This window comes from Corvus moneduloides, chromosome 1, assembly GCF_009650955.1.
Source record: "Corvus moneduloides isolate bCorMon1 chromosome 1, bCorMon1.pri, whole genome shotgun sequence".
In the NCBI taxonomy this organism is placed as follows: Eukaryota; Metazoa; Chordata; class Aves; order Passeriformes; family Corvidae; genus Corvus; species Corvus moneduloides.
Window position 1 is genome coordinate 33,727,155 of NC_045476.1, and position 16,769 is coordinate 33,743,923.

General features: G+C 39.8%; 1 protein-coding gene across 35 annotated transcripts in view; it reads left to right on the forward strand.

The window, feature by feature from the left end:
- Window positions 1-16,769, forward strand: part of ARPP21 (cAMP regulated phosphoprotein 21) — a 142,461-nt gene that overhangs the window by 85,474 nt on the left and 40,218 nt on the right. For 21 of the 35 annotated variants that reach the window (XR_004239398.1, XM_032104472.1, XM_032104484.1 and 18 more), the window contains 5 exons: window positions 3,436-3,666; window positions 7,980-8,149; window positions 9,660-9,764; window positions 12,130-12,435; window positions 13,077-13,082. Coding sequence is in view for 34 of the 35 variants with exons in the window: in XM_032104472.1 (XP_031960363.1) it covers window positions 3,436-3,666; window positions 7,980-8,149; window positions 9,660-9,764; window positions 12,130-12,435; window positions 13,077-13,082 (818 nt within the window). In the remaining variant the exon portion in view is untranslated. The remainder of the gene's footprint in view (window positions 1-3,435; window positions 3,667-7,979; window positions 8,150-9,659; window positions 9,765-12,129; window positions 12,436-13,076; window positions 13,083-16,769) is intronic. The other 14 variants (XM_032104605.1, XM_032104621.1, XM_032104663.1 and 11 more) reach the window with 7 other exon arrangements.

The window sequence follows — 16,769 nt, forward strand, 5'->3', positions numbered from 1 at the left end:
TGCTACTCCTGTTGGGAAAGGCATTTCAATACATTACTGCAGGCGTTTTAATACATTAACCTTCCTTTGCTGGTTTGTTTGTTTGTTTTGTTGTTCAGGTTTTGCGGTTTTTCTTAATAAAGTGTCCTGTATATTATATTTTTTCTCTGAGTTTTGTAACTGGATTTCTCCTTCTTTTTCCTTTCATAATTTTCTTGAAACAGGCATTAGCCTGATGAATCTTGTAAGTACAGTGAAAACTGTCAGAATATTGATGTATGGGCAGCAGGTCACGAGCCAGCTTCTTCCAGTCCTAATTTTCACACCAACTGACTGTGCTGAAACATCAGTTTTATTTTTAGAAGTTCAGCTTCGAGAGAAATAATCATGTTCACATGAGCATGTACCATTTTCACTTAACTGCTAAATATATTGTTATGTAGAGAAAGACAAGTGACTTACAGAAGTAGCAAATAGATATTTCTAATCCAAGAACCTATATCCAAGACAAAAATGCTTCCAGTGCTCTATTGTTCCTGAAAAATTGATGGTCTAGAGTAAGCAGTGGTAGTGGCTAGATCTTGAGAGTGTAGTTGGTAAGAAAGGAAACATTGCCTTGGACTTGGAGGGTGAGATGAGCAGAGATGTTCAAAGTCATCAGATACTGAATGCTGATCCAAGGAAAAGTAGAACAGGACACGTTGCATCACTCACTAGTGCTTAGAATATTGGAAAATAAATGGTACTTCCACACTCTCCCTCTGCAAACCCTCTAAGCTATTAAGCATTTGTGGTGGTTTTTCTGTCTCTTTTTCTTTACAACTCTTTGAACTTCTGTATCTCTCAGAATACTTAAAAAATATATTAATGGAAAGTGATGAGAATGCAAAGGTTATTATTATCTCAACTGTGAAGCAGCAAGAAAATTACAGAATAATCTAGAAGAACTATCCATCATTACATATTGAAAAAAAGAGGTTAGATTGTGTAATGGGGGCAAAAATCTCATTTAGTCCAAGTTCCTTTCAGAGGTCTTTAGCAAGACATCTCTTAATATGAATCTGAATAAAGTCAGATAGTTTATTTTTTTCCCTTTTCTACAGTACTGAATTCATTATACGGTGATTTCTTATTCCAAATTTAGACAGCGTGAAAACAGCTAATCAGAGCTACAAAGACAAGATTAATTGGTGTTAATTTCCAAACATTAGTGTTGGAATTTACTTGGCTTAATAGGTCTAGACTTAAAATGATAGGAAGTAAGTTAGAATAATGGAATAAAATAAAATAGATCATTCTTATACAGTATAAATGGGGGCAAAATTGGTGAAGTAGTAATTTCTGGATTTTGTTTTTCAATTCAGAAAATTCTTGATACAGTTTTGTGACTTATTTGCGTTATTTCAAAATCACTAACTTGATCTACTGACATGGGAGAGCAGATCTCGATCTTTTAAGGCAGACATTTCAAAGCTATCAGCTTGACCAATGGGAGGTGATAGCTTCAAAGTATTTTCCACTGCTTCCATGTGATGAGTACACCTGGATTCATTGCAGTCCTCTGGCTTGTATCACACAGAAGCTGGTGTAGATCAATACATGATTCTGCCATAAAAACAACAGAAAGGGGGAAAGAAAAAAAAACACCGCACAGTTGAGTATCAGAGCTGCAATCTTCTTTTATGCCAATATTATTTCATTGGGATACCACAAAAAGTGGAGAGAGTCTGAATTCGGGCTTGATACTACTCACACGCTTCGAAATAATGGGAGGTTTAAGAAATCTCATCATCACTACCATCTCCAGGTAGCTTTCTGACCCATTGAATTCAAAAGGTGGAGGAAAAGAGGAGAAAGTAAAGTGACAGCTCAAAAGAAGCAACATGAAGTGCATGTAGAAAGGCCAGAGAAATACAGCAGAGGACTTGAAACTGATCTGGAAGGAAAATTGAACTCCAGCAGTTGCATTTACAATTGCAAGGAAGATGCCAAATGCTACTTGCAGTTTGATGAGGATGACCTCCAAAAATAACTCTGGAATTTGTAGAAACACTGAAATCTGAAATGATCTAATAAATAGAATTATTTCTTCAGGAATAATATTTCTACATTTCTAACCTCAGTCTACAAGGAGGGGGAAAATACGGTGACTAATACAACTTTGAAGTGTATTTATAGAAATTAAAATTTTCCTTGGAAATCTCTTCTGCTTTCTTGATTAGATATTGAGAAGCAGATTTAGTGTCCTGCTGATGGCAAATAGTGCACAGCTTATAGAGAGGACTGTGTCTGTAGTAGCTGCTGCACAAATACAAAGTTTGAAGAAGATGGATAAAAAAATGTCTTACGCAGTACGACATTACCTGCAATAATCTGTGGAAAGATCCTCTGCGAAGTAACAGGATGCTGGTATGATTTCTTCAGAAGAAACCTATTCTGCTCTAATTTCTTTAAATATGAGAAAATAAATGAATTTCTAGTGCATTTGACTGAAAATGAATTTGAGGCTCTAAGCAGTCTACTACAGGATCTACCTACAGTATCCCATATCTGAAAGGATATAATTTGTCTCAAAGTAGTTTTCTAAACAGAAGTCTGAATTCTGTCTTTGCTTTTAGTCTGTACCTGCAGGTGAACACTGTGGAGGTCAGGTGCACAGACAGCGCACTCAAGTAAAATGACATAAGTAGCAATTAAAACATACTTTGCTCGGGGGAGGAAGCATCCATACCATCTGCTTTAAGGAAGCTGATCACCTGAGCCTTATGCTCCCAGAGATTCTTGTCTTTTTTATGTGAAGCAAATTAAAATCCAATCAAGTCGTATCTCCGAAGTTTGGAAATTATATTTGGGGTTTAAAATAATGTGTCTTCCCATCCTTCCAGGAACTAATGTGGTTTAGCATAGTTGATTTATCTTGCATGATCCGTTTTATTAGGTTTGATGTTGAAAAACCAAAGTGGCAAAATTCTTAGGTAGCATCAGATAGCTTTAAGTTAATATGAATATTGCACAGCTGCCTTGTGACTAGATTGATAACTCAGTTGCTGTTGCATTTTACTTACAGAGAATGTTGGTGATTTTTTGTGTTACATTTTTGTTTGTTTTCTGGGGTTTTTTTATGTATAAACACTATGTTTAGTTTTTATATCTTATGAACTGGTACCTTGGCATTATAAATACATGCTGAGGATTTTGTGTTCCTCTTTGGTAAGTCTACTTACTGGCTGAGGGGGGAAGCAGATGTTGCATGAGGAAAGTGGGTTTTTGGGTTGTAAAAGTTACCAGTGGGTGCTGGGTTCAGCAGGGAGTGAAAATCCTGCTCCTGCTAGGTGGGCATAGAGTGATGCGTGCCTTTGCAGTCTGTGAGGGCTGTCCTTGTGTATGTGCCCTATCTGGTGGGGACTGTGGTCCCTTGTAACCCCGCTTCCTGCTCTGATTATGTCTCCCTGTTAGGCTCAGAGTCTTCCAGCAGTGCTGGCTCCTCAGGATCACTGTCACGAATACATCAGCCTCTCCAAAGTGCATCTCTCGTCCCCGGGGTAGCGGCCAATTCTTCAGGCAGCGTGTCCTACCCTGAGAACGGGATGAGTGGCCAGGTGGCCCCCAGCAACACCAGCTATATCATTCTTCCACTTGAAGCTGCAGGGATACCGCCTGGCAGTATCCTTCTCAACCCACACACAGGTCAGTACAGTTCTCTCCTGCCTGATTCTGCCCTTTGGTGTTTCTGATGTCTGCTGGGGAATCAGCAAATTTCTTGTTTCTAGACATATTTTTCTGGAGGCACTTTATGAGCAAATATACATTGAAATGATGTTTGGGAAGTGGTTGTTTTCAAATGTGCAGGGAAAGCTAGATTCGATTCTGAGGCTGTTGTGGCATAGCTGGTGGGAAGTGATACAAAACACACTTGCTCCATCCCAGACAAGATACTCATCATTCAACAGTCCTGGCACTCCCTGGCTCTCAGTGAATGCTCTGAGATCCTGTTAGCATCAATAAAGACAGATGCTCTTCTATATCAAGCATGCTGAGATACGGTGCAACCAAAATGTAACATCACATTCTTAGAGATTATGCTTAACAGCAGAATTTCACAAGGCTTAAAGGCTGCATTTGAATTTGCACTTCAGAATTAATGTTACGTAAGCTGTATGATTAGTAATTGTATTTAAATTGTGAGGTTTGTGATAAGAGCAAGATGTAACTCTTCGATTCATGATAGTTTTCATCACTGCAGCTCACAGTCAACACTTGCAGTGCCTAAATGCTAGAGCTCCCAAGTGCTGTGAGAGCTTCAGAAACTCTTCAGTTTGAATTTGGGTGCTTGCTGAAAGTGTAAGGCAAATTGTTACCTCCTTGGTCTGGATGAAGTCTGGATCATGTTGTGCTGTTACTCCCCACTGTATTGTACTGTCAGTGTTAAAAAGGTTCAGAGAGTTTGAGGCTGCGGTGCTTCTTCAGTAGTTCGGACTATTCCAGTGACCTTGACTAGCTGTGCTGTCAACCTTAGCTGAGTTATGCTGGGTTTAAAACAAGAAAGCCTGTAGTGAAATGTATCTCCCATTATACTGAGAGCTGAGGGTTGAACTCCAGAATATTTTTTTCAAAGTCCTTAATAGAACATTCAGGAGTGTTTTCTTTGAGGATTTTTGTTTATTACTTGTATTTTATGGGTATTAAATCCCTGTGTTCCACTATTTGGTGGAAATACTTAAAGCTTATTTGTGTGTCCACTACTAAGTATAATTTTTTTGGTCATGGTTCAGTCAAGAAAGTTGCAGCATTTAAGAAAAATACAGCCTTAGTAAACCATTAAGCCAATCTTTCCACAGGTATTTTTAGATATTTATATCTGGGGCTCATCAATATCTATCAGCATATTTAAAACCAAGGAGGAGTTCTTGTTTGTTTAGAGTTGAATGTGATAAGTTTGGTAAGTTCTTTCTGGAGAGGTGACTTGGTAACTTGCACAAACCTTTACTCTTCAAGTGTACTTTTTTCCAAGCTTCTGCATTATTGACATGAGAGCCTAATACTGTCAGCAAGGAAAAGATCCATCATTATATTAATCTGCTTATTTCTGTTTTGGTGGTTATCAGTTCTGTCTGAAACACTGAAATTTCTTGATCAATACAGAAGACAGCATTTTGTGTTCCACCATATGGTCCATATCCATACAAAACTCAGCAGGCCTAGGCAGGAGTCATCTGTATTTCAGGTGACAGGACTGAAAAACAAATGAATTGATGCTGCTTGGAGCCCACAAACAGCTGAGAGATACTGCTTGTTCCTGGACAGGTAAGGACAGAGGCTGGAGCTCACCACACTTGAAAGCCAGAGGAGCTGTGTAAGACAAACATCTCCTACATCTGTCTTGTCAATTTAGCAAATTGCAGCAGCTAGTTTAGATTTTTGCCTGGTACCTAGGGAGTCTTATTTTTCTGCTATAGGTATAATGCCTTCCAGTATTGTCACTAGACCAGAGAACCTCATCTTCCCTCTTCGTGTGTCTCATTGTCTGCAGATGCATCGTTGGGAAACCCTTGTATGTTTGTATGTTTAACATTCAGGGAGCAAGTATTTTGTGTATATATTATTTTGTGTTTGTTTCAAACCTTGTGTTTTGTTTCTGTGGCTCCCATGTAAATATATACATAATAAAGTAAATGGAGGGAGCAGATTCTTTAAAAGCCTAAAATTCTTGTCTCAAACTTCTAGCTTCATGCTGCTACCTTGTGCTGGAAGGCAGACTGTACTTCGGCATCTGCTGTGTTTTTCACATGCAGTAAAATACATGCTGCAAAATAGTCACTCTTTGGGCTCAGAATCTTTGCATCTTATTAGGGAAACATTACAAAAGAAGCTCCACGGGGAGGAGATTTAGATTGCTAGATGCTGTGATCAACTATCAAAGTGATGGATGCTGTCAGAAGCAGAGGTGAAGAGAAGACAGTTGAAAGAAAAGGAAAAAGGATCTTTGTTTCCTGTAATGAATAGATTTTCTTATCCTATGTAACCCCATTCTTTAGTTCTTTCTTCTCTTGCAGAGTGGCTACTTCCCGTCTTTTTCTCTTTTGATCATAACACCATGTCCTTTAAAGATCTTTCCTTCCTTTCACACTGCATAGTCACTGACTGTGCAAGCCTCTAATGGCATCTAGAGATGCTGTCAATATCTTCCTGCTCTGATTATAACACTCTGCTCCTTCCCAGGTGTTGGGAATCCGCACTTTCTTTTCCATATCTGCAGTTTCCTTTATTTTCTCTCCTCTGCTTTACCCTTCTCCTTCCCAGATAGTCAAGCTTCTTACTTGCTTTGGCAAAGAACCATTTATGTGGCTGTGCTCTCCATTTCACTTACTTCATCAGCCTGCTTCATCCTTTAAAGGATTCCTCTTGACATGTTCTTCCTTAACCGCTCTGACAATTTAAGAGCATTTACTTTTCATTTGTATTCCTTGAAATGACATTGCAATCTTTGCCCTTCTATCAGGGGCACAGTTCATAACTTACAAATGTCTTCCCTGTTACCTTCTGATCTCTCCTTTTCATTTCTGATTTCAAGACTTCTTCATGAGAAGTCTTTTTTTATCTTTAAAAGTGTTGCTGGGACTTTACACTTTCAGTTCTGTCATCTTTCATTAAGCCACAGGAAATACTCTTTATTGGCTTCCCTTGAGCATCTGACACAGGCTTTGGGAGCGTGTTATCTTACTCACTCAGTCTTTTAAAGTACTTCTGGGGCTTGAGATTCCCAAAGCTTGGGAGTCCATGCCATAGTCACCCAGTGGTTCACAGCAAGAATCAGGAAATCAATAGACAGAACTGCGCCGTGCTTCTTTTCCACTCACTCATGACCTTTCTCAGCGTGAATGTGGTGTTGAGTTCATCTAGAAACTTGATGCTTTAGAGAGAGAAGGCAAGGTTCTTTAGCCAGTGTTCCTCATGCATTTCTGACCATGATTCCTTGGAGGGAGAAGCTGAAAGGCTGAGGAGTAGATAGAACAGGTAGAGATTCTGTGTAGGGTACAAATCAGAAGTTCATTATTTCACTGTTGCTCTAAGTCACTGAACTCCTCCAGATCTCCCTTTTTATTTCAGATATTCATACTTTAGTTACCTGCTTTAAAGGTTATCACATCATTGCTAAAACTGCTTCTTTTTTCTCATGAAACCATTTATAATTCCTTTGATTTACAGATTTATGATGGAAATGAAAAGAGAACTGAGGTAATGGAAAACATTTTTGATACAGAGAAATACAATTTCTTTTTTGTTCTCAAGACAATGACTTAGGTAAACTTTTTTATTTTAAAGAAATATTGATTTTACAAGGTTATTTCCCCCAGCTTGATTATCTGAAGCAAAATGAGTTCAACAATTTACCAGAACTCTGAACAGAATTTTTCTTGTATATAAGAGATTTTTAAATACACCTTAAGAGTTGATTCCTTGAAAACTGGAGTTCTTGCTCCTCTAAGTTCATAGGGCACAGCTCTCAAAAGTACAGCACTGTGTTATTAGAATGTGTAAATAAATTAGTAACAAGTGTGGGTTTGTTTTTTTCCCCCTTTCCTACAAACTGTATTGTTTTAGAAGTAGCTATGTACATTTGACTGCTGTTGTATGAGAGGAAAATGTAAGGGAACATTCTCTACCTTCAGTGTTTGCTCCAAAGTTCAATTTTAATGTTAATTGATTCATCGTTGAATGATTTTAAGTAACCATAGCATCTGAATCATCTTATAGCCATGGTAACTTTCCACCCATTCCTTGGAAAATCATACTGCCTAAACAAATATCTGCTGTCTTCCCTGAAAAAAAAGAGATGTCTGATACTGTAATTACTGTAATGAGATATTGAGAGTGATGAACACTTTACTCTTGTAGCAGGTCAGCTAAAGAGTGATCAGTTAAAGCAAAATTGTTTGCTTTCACACAGGAAACAGTATGTTCTTAAAAGTGTTCAGCAAGGGCTGGGTGTTTTGTTTCAGGTCAACCATTTGTAAATCCTGATGGGACGCCGGCAATATACAATCCTCCCAGTGGCCAGCAGACAATGAGGAGCCAGATGGTGGGACAGTCTCAGCAGCAGCCTTCACCCCAGCAGCCTCAACAGGTTCAACAGCCACAGCAGCAAATGGCAAGTCACCTTGTCACACAGGTAGGTGTGGTATCATTGGAAAAAAAGAAGGAGCTCTTGGGGATATCAAGAATGACTTAGAGGGTAGAAGGGAAGAATGCATCTAGACTGAATATCAGGATGTTATTTTCAACATGAATAAAGCAGAGAGGGAAGATTACATCTTCAATTTTATCTCAAGGATGATTTCATTTTCAAAAGTACTGTTAAGTGAGTTGGTGTATGTCTACATAAAATTAGTTTGCAAAATTCACCCATTAGTGGAAGCTAAAGCATTCATTTTCAAACCAGTGCAGTCTGTAATTCTCTCCAAAGAGCCAGGGACATTTCTCTTTTGACAACAGTGTGCCTGAGTCAAAGAATAAAAGTACAGCAAGAGCTCTACAAACGCTTTCATGTCCAGTTGTATTGGGCCCAATCTATGGGTGGTCTCCAAGCACCTCTGCCCCAGATTGGTGGTTTTCTGCCTGTGCCCGTGTTCTGGCCATGATCCTGCTCTGAGCTAGAAGTTCTGGAGCTACAGCAGGAAGAGCGACGTTGTTTGAGCACATGGTATGTTGGCTCTCTGGTCCCTGAGCTGGCTGTGGCATATGGCCAGGTGTGGCTGAGCATGGGCAGCAGGGTCTGGGTGTTGTTCAAACTTAATTTTGTGGATTGCATGCCTGTTCTCCCAGAGCAGAGCAGGCGGAGGGAACTACTCAAGCAAGAATCCTACATCCTGCTTAGTAATGGAGCAGCCAAGATCTGCTGTGGTTCTTGTGCAGCTTTATAATTTGGCACATTTTCATCCCAGGTTACGCAGAAATAGAGCATTTAAATTCAGTAAAGTTGCTTTGATTTTACTGGGTTTGGACTTACATGATTATGACTCCTATTACTTGATCGGGTCTTCACAGTTTTAGAAGATAGTACCAAACCTATGCAAGAAGTTACATGAGAGGTTAAAATGAAAGGAATACTAAAGCTATTCCAAGGTAATAGTGCTGTGGAAAATTGTTTTTTTCACTTAGATAAACATCTGCTCCAAGCTGATGGCCTGTCTGTTGGTAATTCACAGCCTGTTCCTTGTCATTTTTTGAAACTCTTGTGTTCTCCCAAAGCAGCTTTACAATCATTATTCTTTTGCCTGTGACACACTCAGAGTTAAATCAGTCACTAACAGCAAAATTGAAATATACACTTATGCTGTGCTGCTTTCCATTTTTATCTCGGTAAATTAAACGTAGAATCATAATTTGGCTTTGCCTCACATTATGAGTAAGAAGGTATAGCTGCGGCTATATTTAATCTAACAGCCATCAAACCCATGAAAAGAGGCAGAATTACCAGTAATAATTGTTTGGTATAAGACTAAAACGAAGACTAAAATCACAATACCTGACCTCTTGTACTCAGGCTGGTGATGAGTCACCTGTATTTTCAGAGCTGTGTTTGAGATCTTTGTTCTCAATAACAAAGGTGGTGGTGGTGGTGGTTGTTATTTTTCTCTAAATGGTGGAATTTATTGTCTTTCCCTGTGCTTGTTTTGCAGCCTGTTCAGACAATGCAGCCATCTTCTCAGTCAGTTCAATATCCAGCAGTTTCTTATCCTCCCCAGCATCTCCTGCCAGTCTCTCCAACACAGCAGTTTTCTGTGGTACTAAAGATTTTTTATTTCTTTTTGTTTCCTTGAAGTTGGAGGTGTGAATATGTGTGTCCAAGAGCCTCGGGGAGCCCTGCAACAGGTGTCCCACATGAGAACCCTGTCTAAATACCTGTTTTCCTTTATGCTTTTGGTACTGACAGGCATTTTGTAAGAGCATTCCCACTGATTCTGGTTACCTAACCTGAAGGATGATGTTACACCAGGGCTCTCTACCTGCTTAGCAGAGCCTCCAGAAAAATGTTTCGTTGTGCCTGCTGGTAGGAGCTTATGTCTTCTCACTTAATACCAAGGGATTTTAAATTAATAACTTGAATAGGTTATCCCTATTTGGGAGATTTGGGTTATCCCTCTTTCATGTCTGCAAAGGCAGGAGAAGAGACCTCCAGAAATCATTATTTTTTATTTTATATTCTTTTATCCATATACTAAACCCACTGCCTGGATTTATTCCTTGGTGATATCAGAGTACTTGGGAAGGAGAGTAGCAGTGAACCAGCTGCAGAAGATGTGGTGTGCTGTACATCATGACAATGCACCAATGGACGTGTATAAAGAAAATAAATAGAGTGTGTTCTTCTGGAGCCTGATTCTGGTTTGCTGCTTACAGGACTAAGATTATACTGTTCTAAAATGAAGCTGACATTTTAAAGAGGCACTGTGAGATTTTTTTCTGTTGTTTTTCTCTCTTGCTCTAGTAATCTTGTTTATGACTGAATTTTTTTTTCCCCCAATGTCACATAGTTACAGTAAGATATGGAAACAAAGCTGAATGGATCCCTGCAGATAAAATAATGTTATTAATGGCTAGTAGATGAGTGATACCATTTTAAGGAAAATAAATTTTCCATGCTTAACAAAAATTGCATGTCTCAATGCTAATTCTCTAGAAAAGTGTGTTGCAGGAATATCAGGTTGCCCTAGTGACAGTCACAAGAAGGGTAATATTTTTATTGGCTAATTCAGTAGTGAAACTTCATCTGAATTAATACCTTCAATATACATTCCATTATACAAACACTGTATAGATTATAGGTGTTTAAAGACTTTTTTCTCTTTTCTGAAAATCTAGAGGCATTTCTGGCTCAGCGAAGTTTCTTGTAGAATCTGTTAGCAGTCATTTGCCATTCTGGTAATGAATATCCTAGCTTTTTAAAGGAGCAACTTCACAGAGACAACTCATGTGTCTGAATATGAATGTAGGATGATGGTAAAGTTAATAGCATTACTGCATTACTTCCATAAACCACCTGATCATCTGTCAGTAGTGTTTAAAACATTAATCCATGACATCTGTTCTCAGTTGTGAGGGGGAGTCTCTGTAGAGTCCCCAGCAGTGCTTTCCACAAGCAAACTTTTTGGGTTTTTTAGTTTTGTTTTGTTTCATTTTTAACACGGTTTGAAGTTTCCTGCCATTAAATACGTTGTGCAGGATGGTTTTGGAGAATGAATACCACAGGGCTGTTAACAATATTAAGAGGCTTCTTTTAAAAAATAATATGGATGTTCTGAGCAAAAAGCATTTTTATAGTGCTTATTTCCTGTCTGTAATCAGCACATTACATGATGGAGTTTTGAGTATTTAAAAGTCTTATGATATGGGCCCAAATGAAGATGCCTAGAATTGTATTTGTAAATCTTTGACTTCCATAAAATAAACTTGACAGCATTGAACAATATGAATCTTTTTGCAAGAATGAACAGATACAGTTCAGAATGCCTGTATTATTACTAGCATGTAATGAGGTCCATTGACTTTATATGGTACGTTTACCCTACCACATATTTATTTTTTTCTTTCCCCCTTCGATCAAATACAGAACTTGTTTCTTTCCAACACAGAATAAAAAGCCTTGAAATAGCAACATTAGGCTTAGCTTTTTTTCACTTTCTCTATGTTTACAACCTTGGATTTTCAAAACAATCCAAAAAGGGAAAGATCTGCACCTGAATCCTACTGAATTCCTCTTGGGATCAATTTGAAACATGGCTGAAATTACCAGCATGTGTTTGGCTGACACGTTCTGTGTTTGGGGATAGAGGTATTCATAATGTTATTTTCATGCCCTTTACATTTAAAATGTCTTCTTTTGAACACTGTAAAGTTCACTTGTCATTTTGGAATTAAAGGTGAGTGTGGCAGGCTAAGAGCCAAAATAATTGGCTTTTTTGCCAAATGATCCCATTCACCTTACAGTATGGAAGTCTTTGTCAAGGTATTTATAGTGATTTTCACTTTAATTGCCTCCATTTTTGTAGATACCCATGCAAAGTTTGGCATGGATTGGAGCTGAGTGATTCCTTTCCCCCCTCATGCTCTGAACCTATTTTGCTTTGCTAATTCCTGTGCCTGCTGCAGCCATCATGTCTCCATCCTTCTCTCCTGCCTTCTGCCCCGCAGCGAGATGACATGACAGCGCAGTTTAACCAGATGAGCTTAAGCCGTCAGTCATCAGGAGACAACCCCGAGTCGCCTTCTGGCCCCGTGTACCCCTCGCCAATCCTGCAGCAGCCTGCCCAGCAGACAGGTTACATCATGGCCTCCCCGAGCCAGCAGCTTCCCCCAGGAGGCTTTACGGGTTCAGGACCACCGGTGTCCCAGCAAGTGCTGCAGCCGCCGCCGCCGCCCCAGGGCTTTGTGCAACAGCCACCGCCACCTGCTCAGGTAGGCAAAACCTCTGCTGCCACTTCGGCACGGTGCTCTTTGTAACATCAGGAAGGGAATGTAAACATTCCAGATATTTTTTATTTTTTCCCCAGTAAAAGTTTAGCAGGTCTTTAGGTGGCAGGAAACTTGCAAAGGCTCTGTTGTTTCCTGGGTTTCATCAATGCCTTGCCTCTCCTCAAAACATTTTCTGAACACATGTTTGTACTCCATGACACATCTGCACATGAATATGAAGGAGGAGGGTGAGTAAATGCCCATACTCCTTTTTCTCTGTACATGTACCAAAAGAGCAATGTGCACATCAGCCCAGGTAGTCATTAATCATATTTAATTGACTTGAACATGTGAGGTGTCACAGATCAGTAATTTTAACTGTCTTCCTGAAGACTGATTATGTTTTACTGTTCACTGCCAAACATCTCTGCTTGTCTCCTGGGTACCTTTACGGAATATTGAAAGTGATTACTGTCAAAAAGTAAAATGCACAGATGACTTTCTGGCCAATTTTCAAGGCATACACATTAAAAAGACAAATTTCTTTTATCCAATTATAAATAACTTCATTTAAATTCTACTTTAAATGTTATTAATAGCATTTTTATTGTTTTCATTTTATCCCTTGGAATTAAAAATACAAGAATAAGGTAAAAAATTTCACCATTTCTTTTAATGTAAATGTATTGTAAACCCTACTGGTTGGGGGTTGTTTTTTGGTGGGTTTTTTTGTTTATTGCTTCTTATTTAAAATCTCCAGTTGTGCTTATTAATGGGATTCTGCATTGCCATAGGAATGAAAAATTTTCGCTGTTACAGTGTTTTAAGTGGGCTAAGGATCTACTTAATTAGATCACTAAATAACAATAAAAGAAATCTGAGGGCTCCTGGATTCTGACATCCCATAGAGGGCTTTGCAATCCATAATTTCTGTTAAAAAATGTGCAGCTATTTTTTCCAGGAGAAGGCTTGCCAAAAACAAGTTTGAAGGAGCTGAAGTTCAATATAATGTGATTTCTTTTACAAAAAATTGGAAATACTGCTAGAAAAATATTGCTAGAAAAATATTTCACAGTTTGCCAAACGTAGCAGGTTTTGTGTTTTTTTTAAATTTGGGAGAAAAAAAAATGACCTAAAGAGCAAAATTCCCTTATGAGTCCATCTTCCCATCTAGATTGTGTCTCCTAAGTAGAGGCTGTCCAGGCTTTGGTCCTCATGTACAACCCCCAGGTGCCCTCAGTGTTTTCCAGCATCCTTTAGTCAAACCTCATGACACTTCTAGTGAACTAGGTAAATGTGAGCATCTCCATTTTCCAGGCTGCCACCACAGCAGGCACTGATGTGTTTCCCAGCTCTGCTGGCCAGGCTTTGCTGTGGGAGTTGAGGGGGCTGCAGGATGGTGCTGCCTGTCCTGACAGAGACCCCACGCCACCTCCTCACCCCCTCGGGTGAGACCAGATGTGCAGCTCGCCCTGGGGTCTCTGCTAGACCCGCCTCGGTTGACGTGGCATAGGCTGCTTTGGGCGTGTTTGGCCACAGCTCCTGCCCCTGGCTGAGCCTTGCAGTGGGAGTGTTGGATTTCACCCTTGCATGCGCAGCAGGGTGCAGGGTTTTCACTCAGCACGGTGTAGTGTTGCTTGGTGGAGCTGTTTTCCAAGTTAATCCTTGCTCTGGTGCTACTGGGAGGCGGATTAACTTCTTCAGAGGACTTGATGAGGAGGTGCCTTTTCAGGTACAGTCTGCTGTAGGACCAGTACAGTACTGGTGCATTTAGTGGTTACTGTGTCTCTGTCCATACCCCAGCTGCTTTCCTCCCACGTTTTAACAAAGTGGAAAGTTACTGACAGCGGAAAAATATCTTTTGGCTTTGCAACAACTTCAGTTGTTTCACTGGGGAATGGTTTGTCCTCGGGGGTGTGTAGAAAGGTGAGAAATGCAGTGCTGACAGTTTCCTCTGCTTCTGCAGACATCATCCATCTCCAGCTTGTTGCTGTTCCAAAAAATCCTTGTCAGATACCTGTGGAAGAGGGCCTGGCAGGGTTTAGTGGCTGCTGCCCATGCCCCTATCCCTTGAAAGCACAGTGGCCTTGGTCTGCTAGAAAGGAGGGAGGGCAGCCCCTCTCTGCATCTGCACACACAGACGGGAGCTTCTGATTGACATTTCAAGTTTTAATTCTTTCACTTCAGTCCTAGATTGTGGCACAGTGGTTTGGATACTACATGCAGCACATGTACGGCAAATAGGGGATCCCTCCTATAAAAAGATAAGAGTGATTCCTTGGAAAATAGTAGTTCTTCTAGCCTTAGAGCACTGTTTTCTGTACATGGCATGTAGATCCCAAATCCTTGTCCTGCCCGTGGCACAGCTTCACTGTGGCAGTGGCTATTGTCTGAGTCAGCTGTTGTTACTCTTTGGGGCTCAGATGCAGTAGTAAGGCTGCTCTCAGACACCAAAGCAGGTGGTCTGAGGCAGGCTCTGGGAAAAAAAGAAAGCAATAAGGATGCTAATGGAAGGAAAACATTATGTGATGCATTAATCAATGCAATGCAATCAATGTAAAAGCACTCTTATATCTTAAATGTTGCTATTGAATTTATACCAGTATAAAAGAGGCATGACATTAATGGCTAATTAGTTCCTGTAAATGCATTGCTGATAAGGTTGGCTGTGGTACGCTGTATGCTGTTGGAAAATAGCAGTGAAAACCTGGGTGGAGATCCTGTGAGTATGATAATTTCCTTCGGGAGGTGAAAGGGGGAGAAAGAAACTCTCCTACACACCCGATGGTACTGTATTTAAATTACTAGCTTTTCTATTAAAGTTCAGTTAAATGTGGCTCTACAGCTGCTCTCCAAGATTCTTTCTCCCAGTCTGTATTAAAGCAGAAGCAGGCTGAGTTTGACATGACATGCCTAAGTGGTGAGAGAATCCTTTACATTTCTTTTTGCTTCTTCTTTCATCACAGGTGTTCTGCAGCTTAACAGAATCATGATTTAATAAATCAAAAATAAGGATTTCTCTTTGTTCAGCCAATTGGAAAAAGAAAAAAACCAGCCCAAGACCCAACCATTACTCTGGGTTTGCTAAAGGGACCTCTAGCAGCAAACGTTTGTTTGCTTTCTGTCATGAATATCGAACATATGTTTGCTTTCTTTATTTTCAATTTTCTTCTCTTTCTGATGGTTTTTCTGTAGCGCTTATGGGCCCAATACTTTAACAAGGGTCCACATTCTGCTTTGTAGTACTTTATCAGTGGTGCCTGTCTTTGCCTCTGCAAATGAAGAAGTGGAAAAAATGCAAGTATTATGTTAGTGGGAAAAGATATCCTCCCTTAAAAGTTATTTTCATCTCTGACTCATTCTTTCTGGAAAAGTGATATCCAAAAGTGAGATGGCATGAATTCTTGGAGAGGCCTGGAGATGTAATTAACATGTTGAGGGATTTTTCACCTGAATTAATTTTGTGTCATCATTAATTTTAGCTGTCTCTTTGCAGAAGCCTGCTCCGTGAGAGTCTGTAGTTACCCTAAGACAAAATCTTTATTCACAGCATGTCTCCTCCAGGAAACTTGTTATGAAGAAGGCTGGGGAGTCACTGCAAATGAGCGGGGCTTTCTTTGATGATCTTTGAAAATTATATTGGACGACATCTTACAAGTCATTATTTTTTGTTACCTGTTACTGTAATTATTACAGAGGGGGCAGGGAGGTAGAGAAAAAGCCTTGAGGAATGACTGATCCCTGTCAGTTAGATATTGGGAAGAAATGGTACCTTCATGTGTCCATGCATCACTGGGGTTTCTCTTGTCTTCTTCACTCCCATTTATGCGACTGTAACAGTTGCATTAGCAATGGTGTCAGCATCTGGATGAAGGTGCCAGTCCAAACCTTACTGGATATCAGCAGTGTTAAGAGAAGGTAGAATACCAATCCAATGGCTGAATCAAGATATAAGCCAGTAGGGAGGCAGTTTATGAAAGTAAAATCATCCTAAAAATGTGAAATAAGCAATGAATACCATTGAATTTCATGGGTGCTGCTAGAGAGCAGCCAGAGAGACACCCAGCCTCATCATGGGTTCCAGACTGTGTGTGGACAGAACAAAGCAGAAAGCCAATACTGCACTGAGTCTCTACATATCATCTGGGGACAAAGCATATTAGGAAGAGAAAAAAAGTCATGTCTCTCTGTGCCATTTCATGAGTGTCTCTGAAGTGATTTGCCCAGTCCTGTTACAATTTAAATTAAAGCGTTGTATATGAGAGAAAAAGTAGAACATGGTGGAATGGTCAGCCTACAAACAAGATAATGATTAAAAATCTTGCTAAAAATTATTT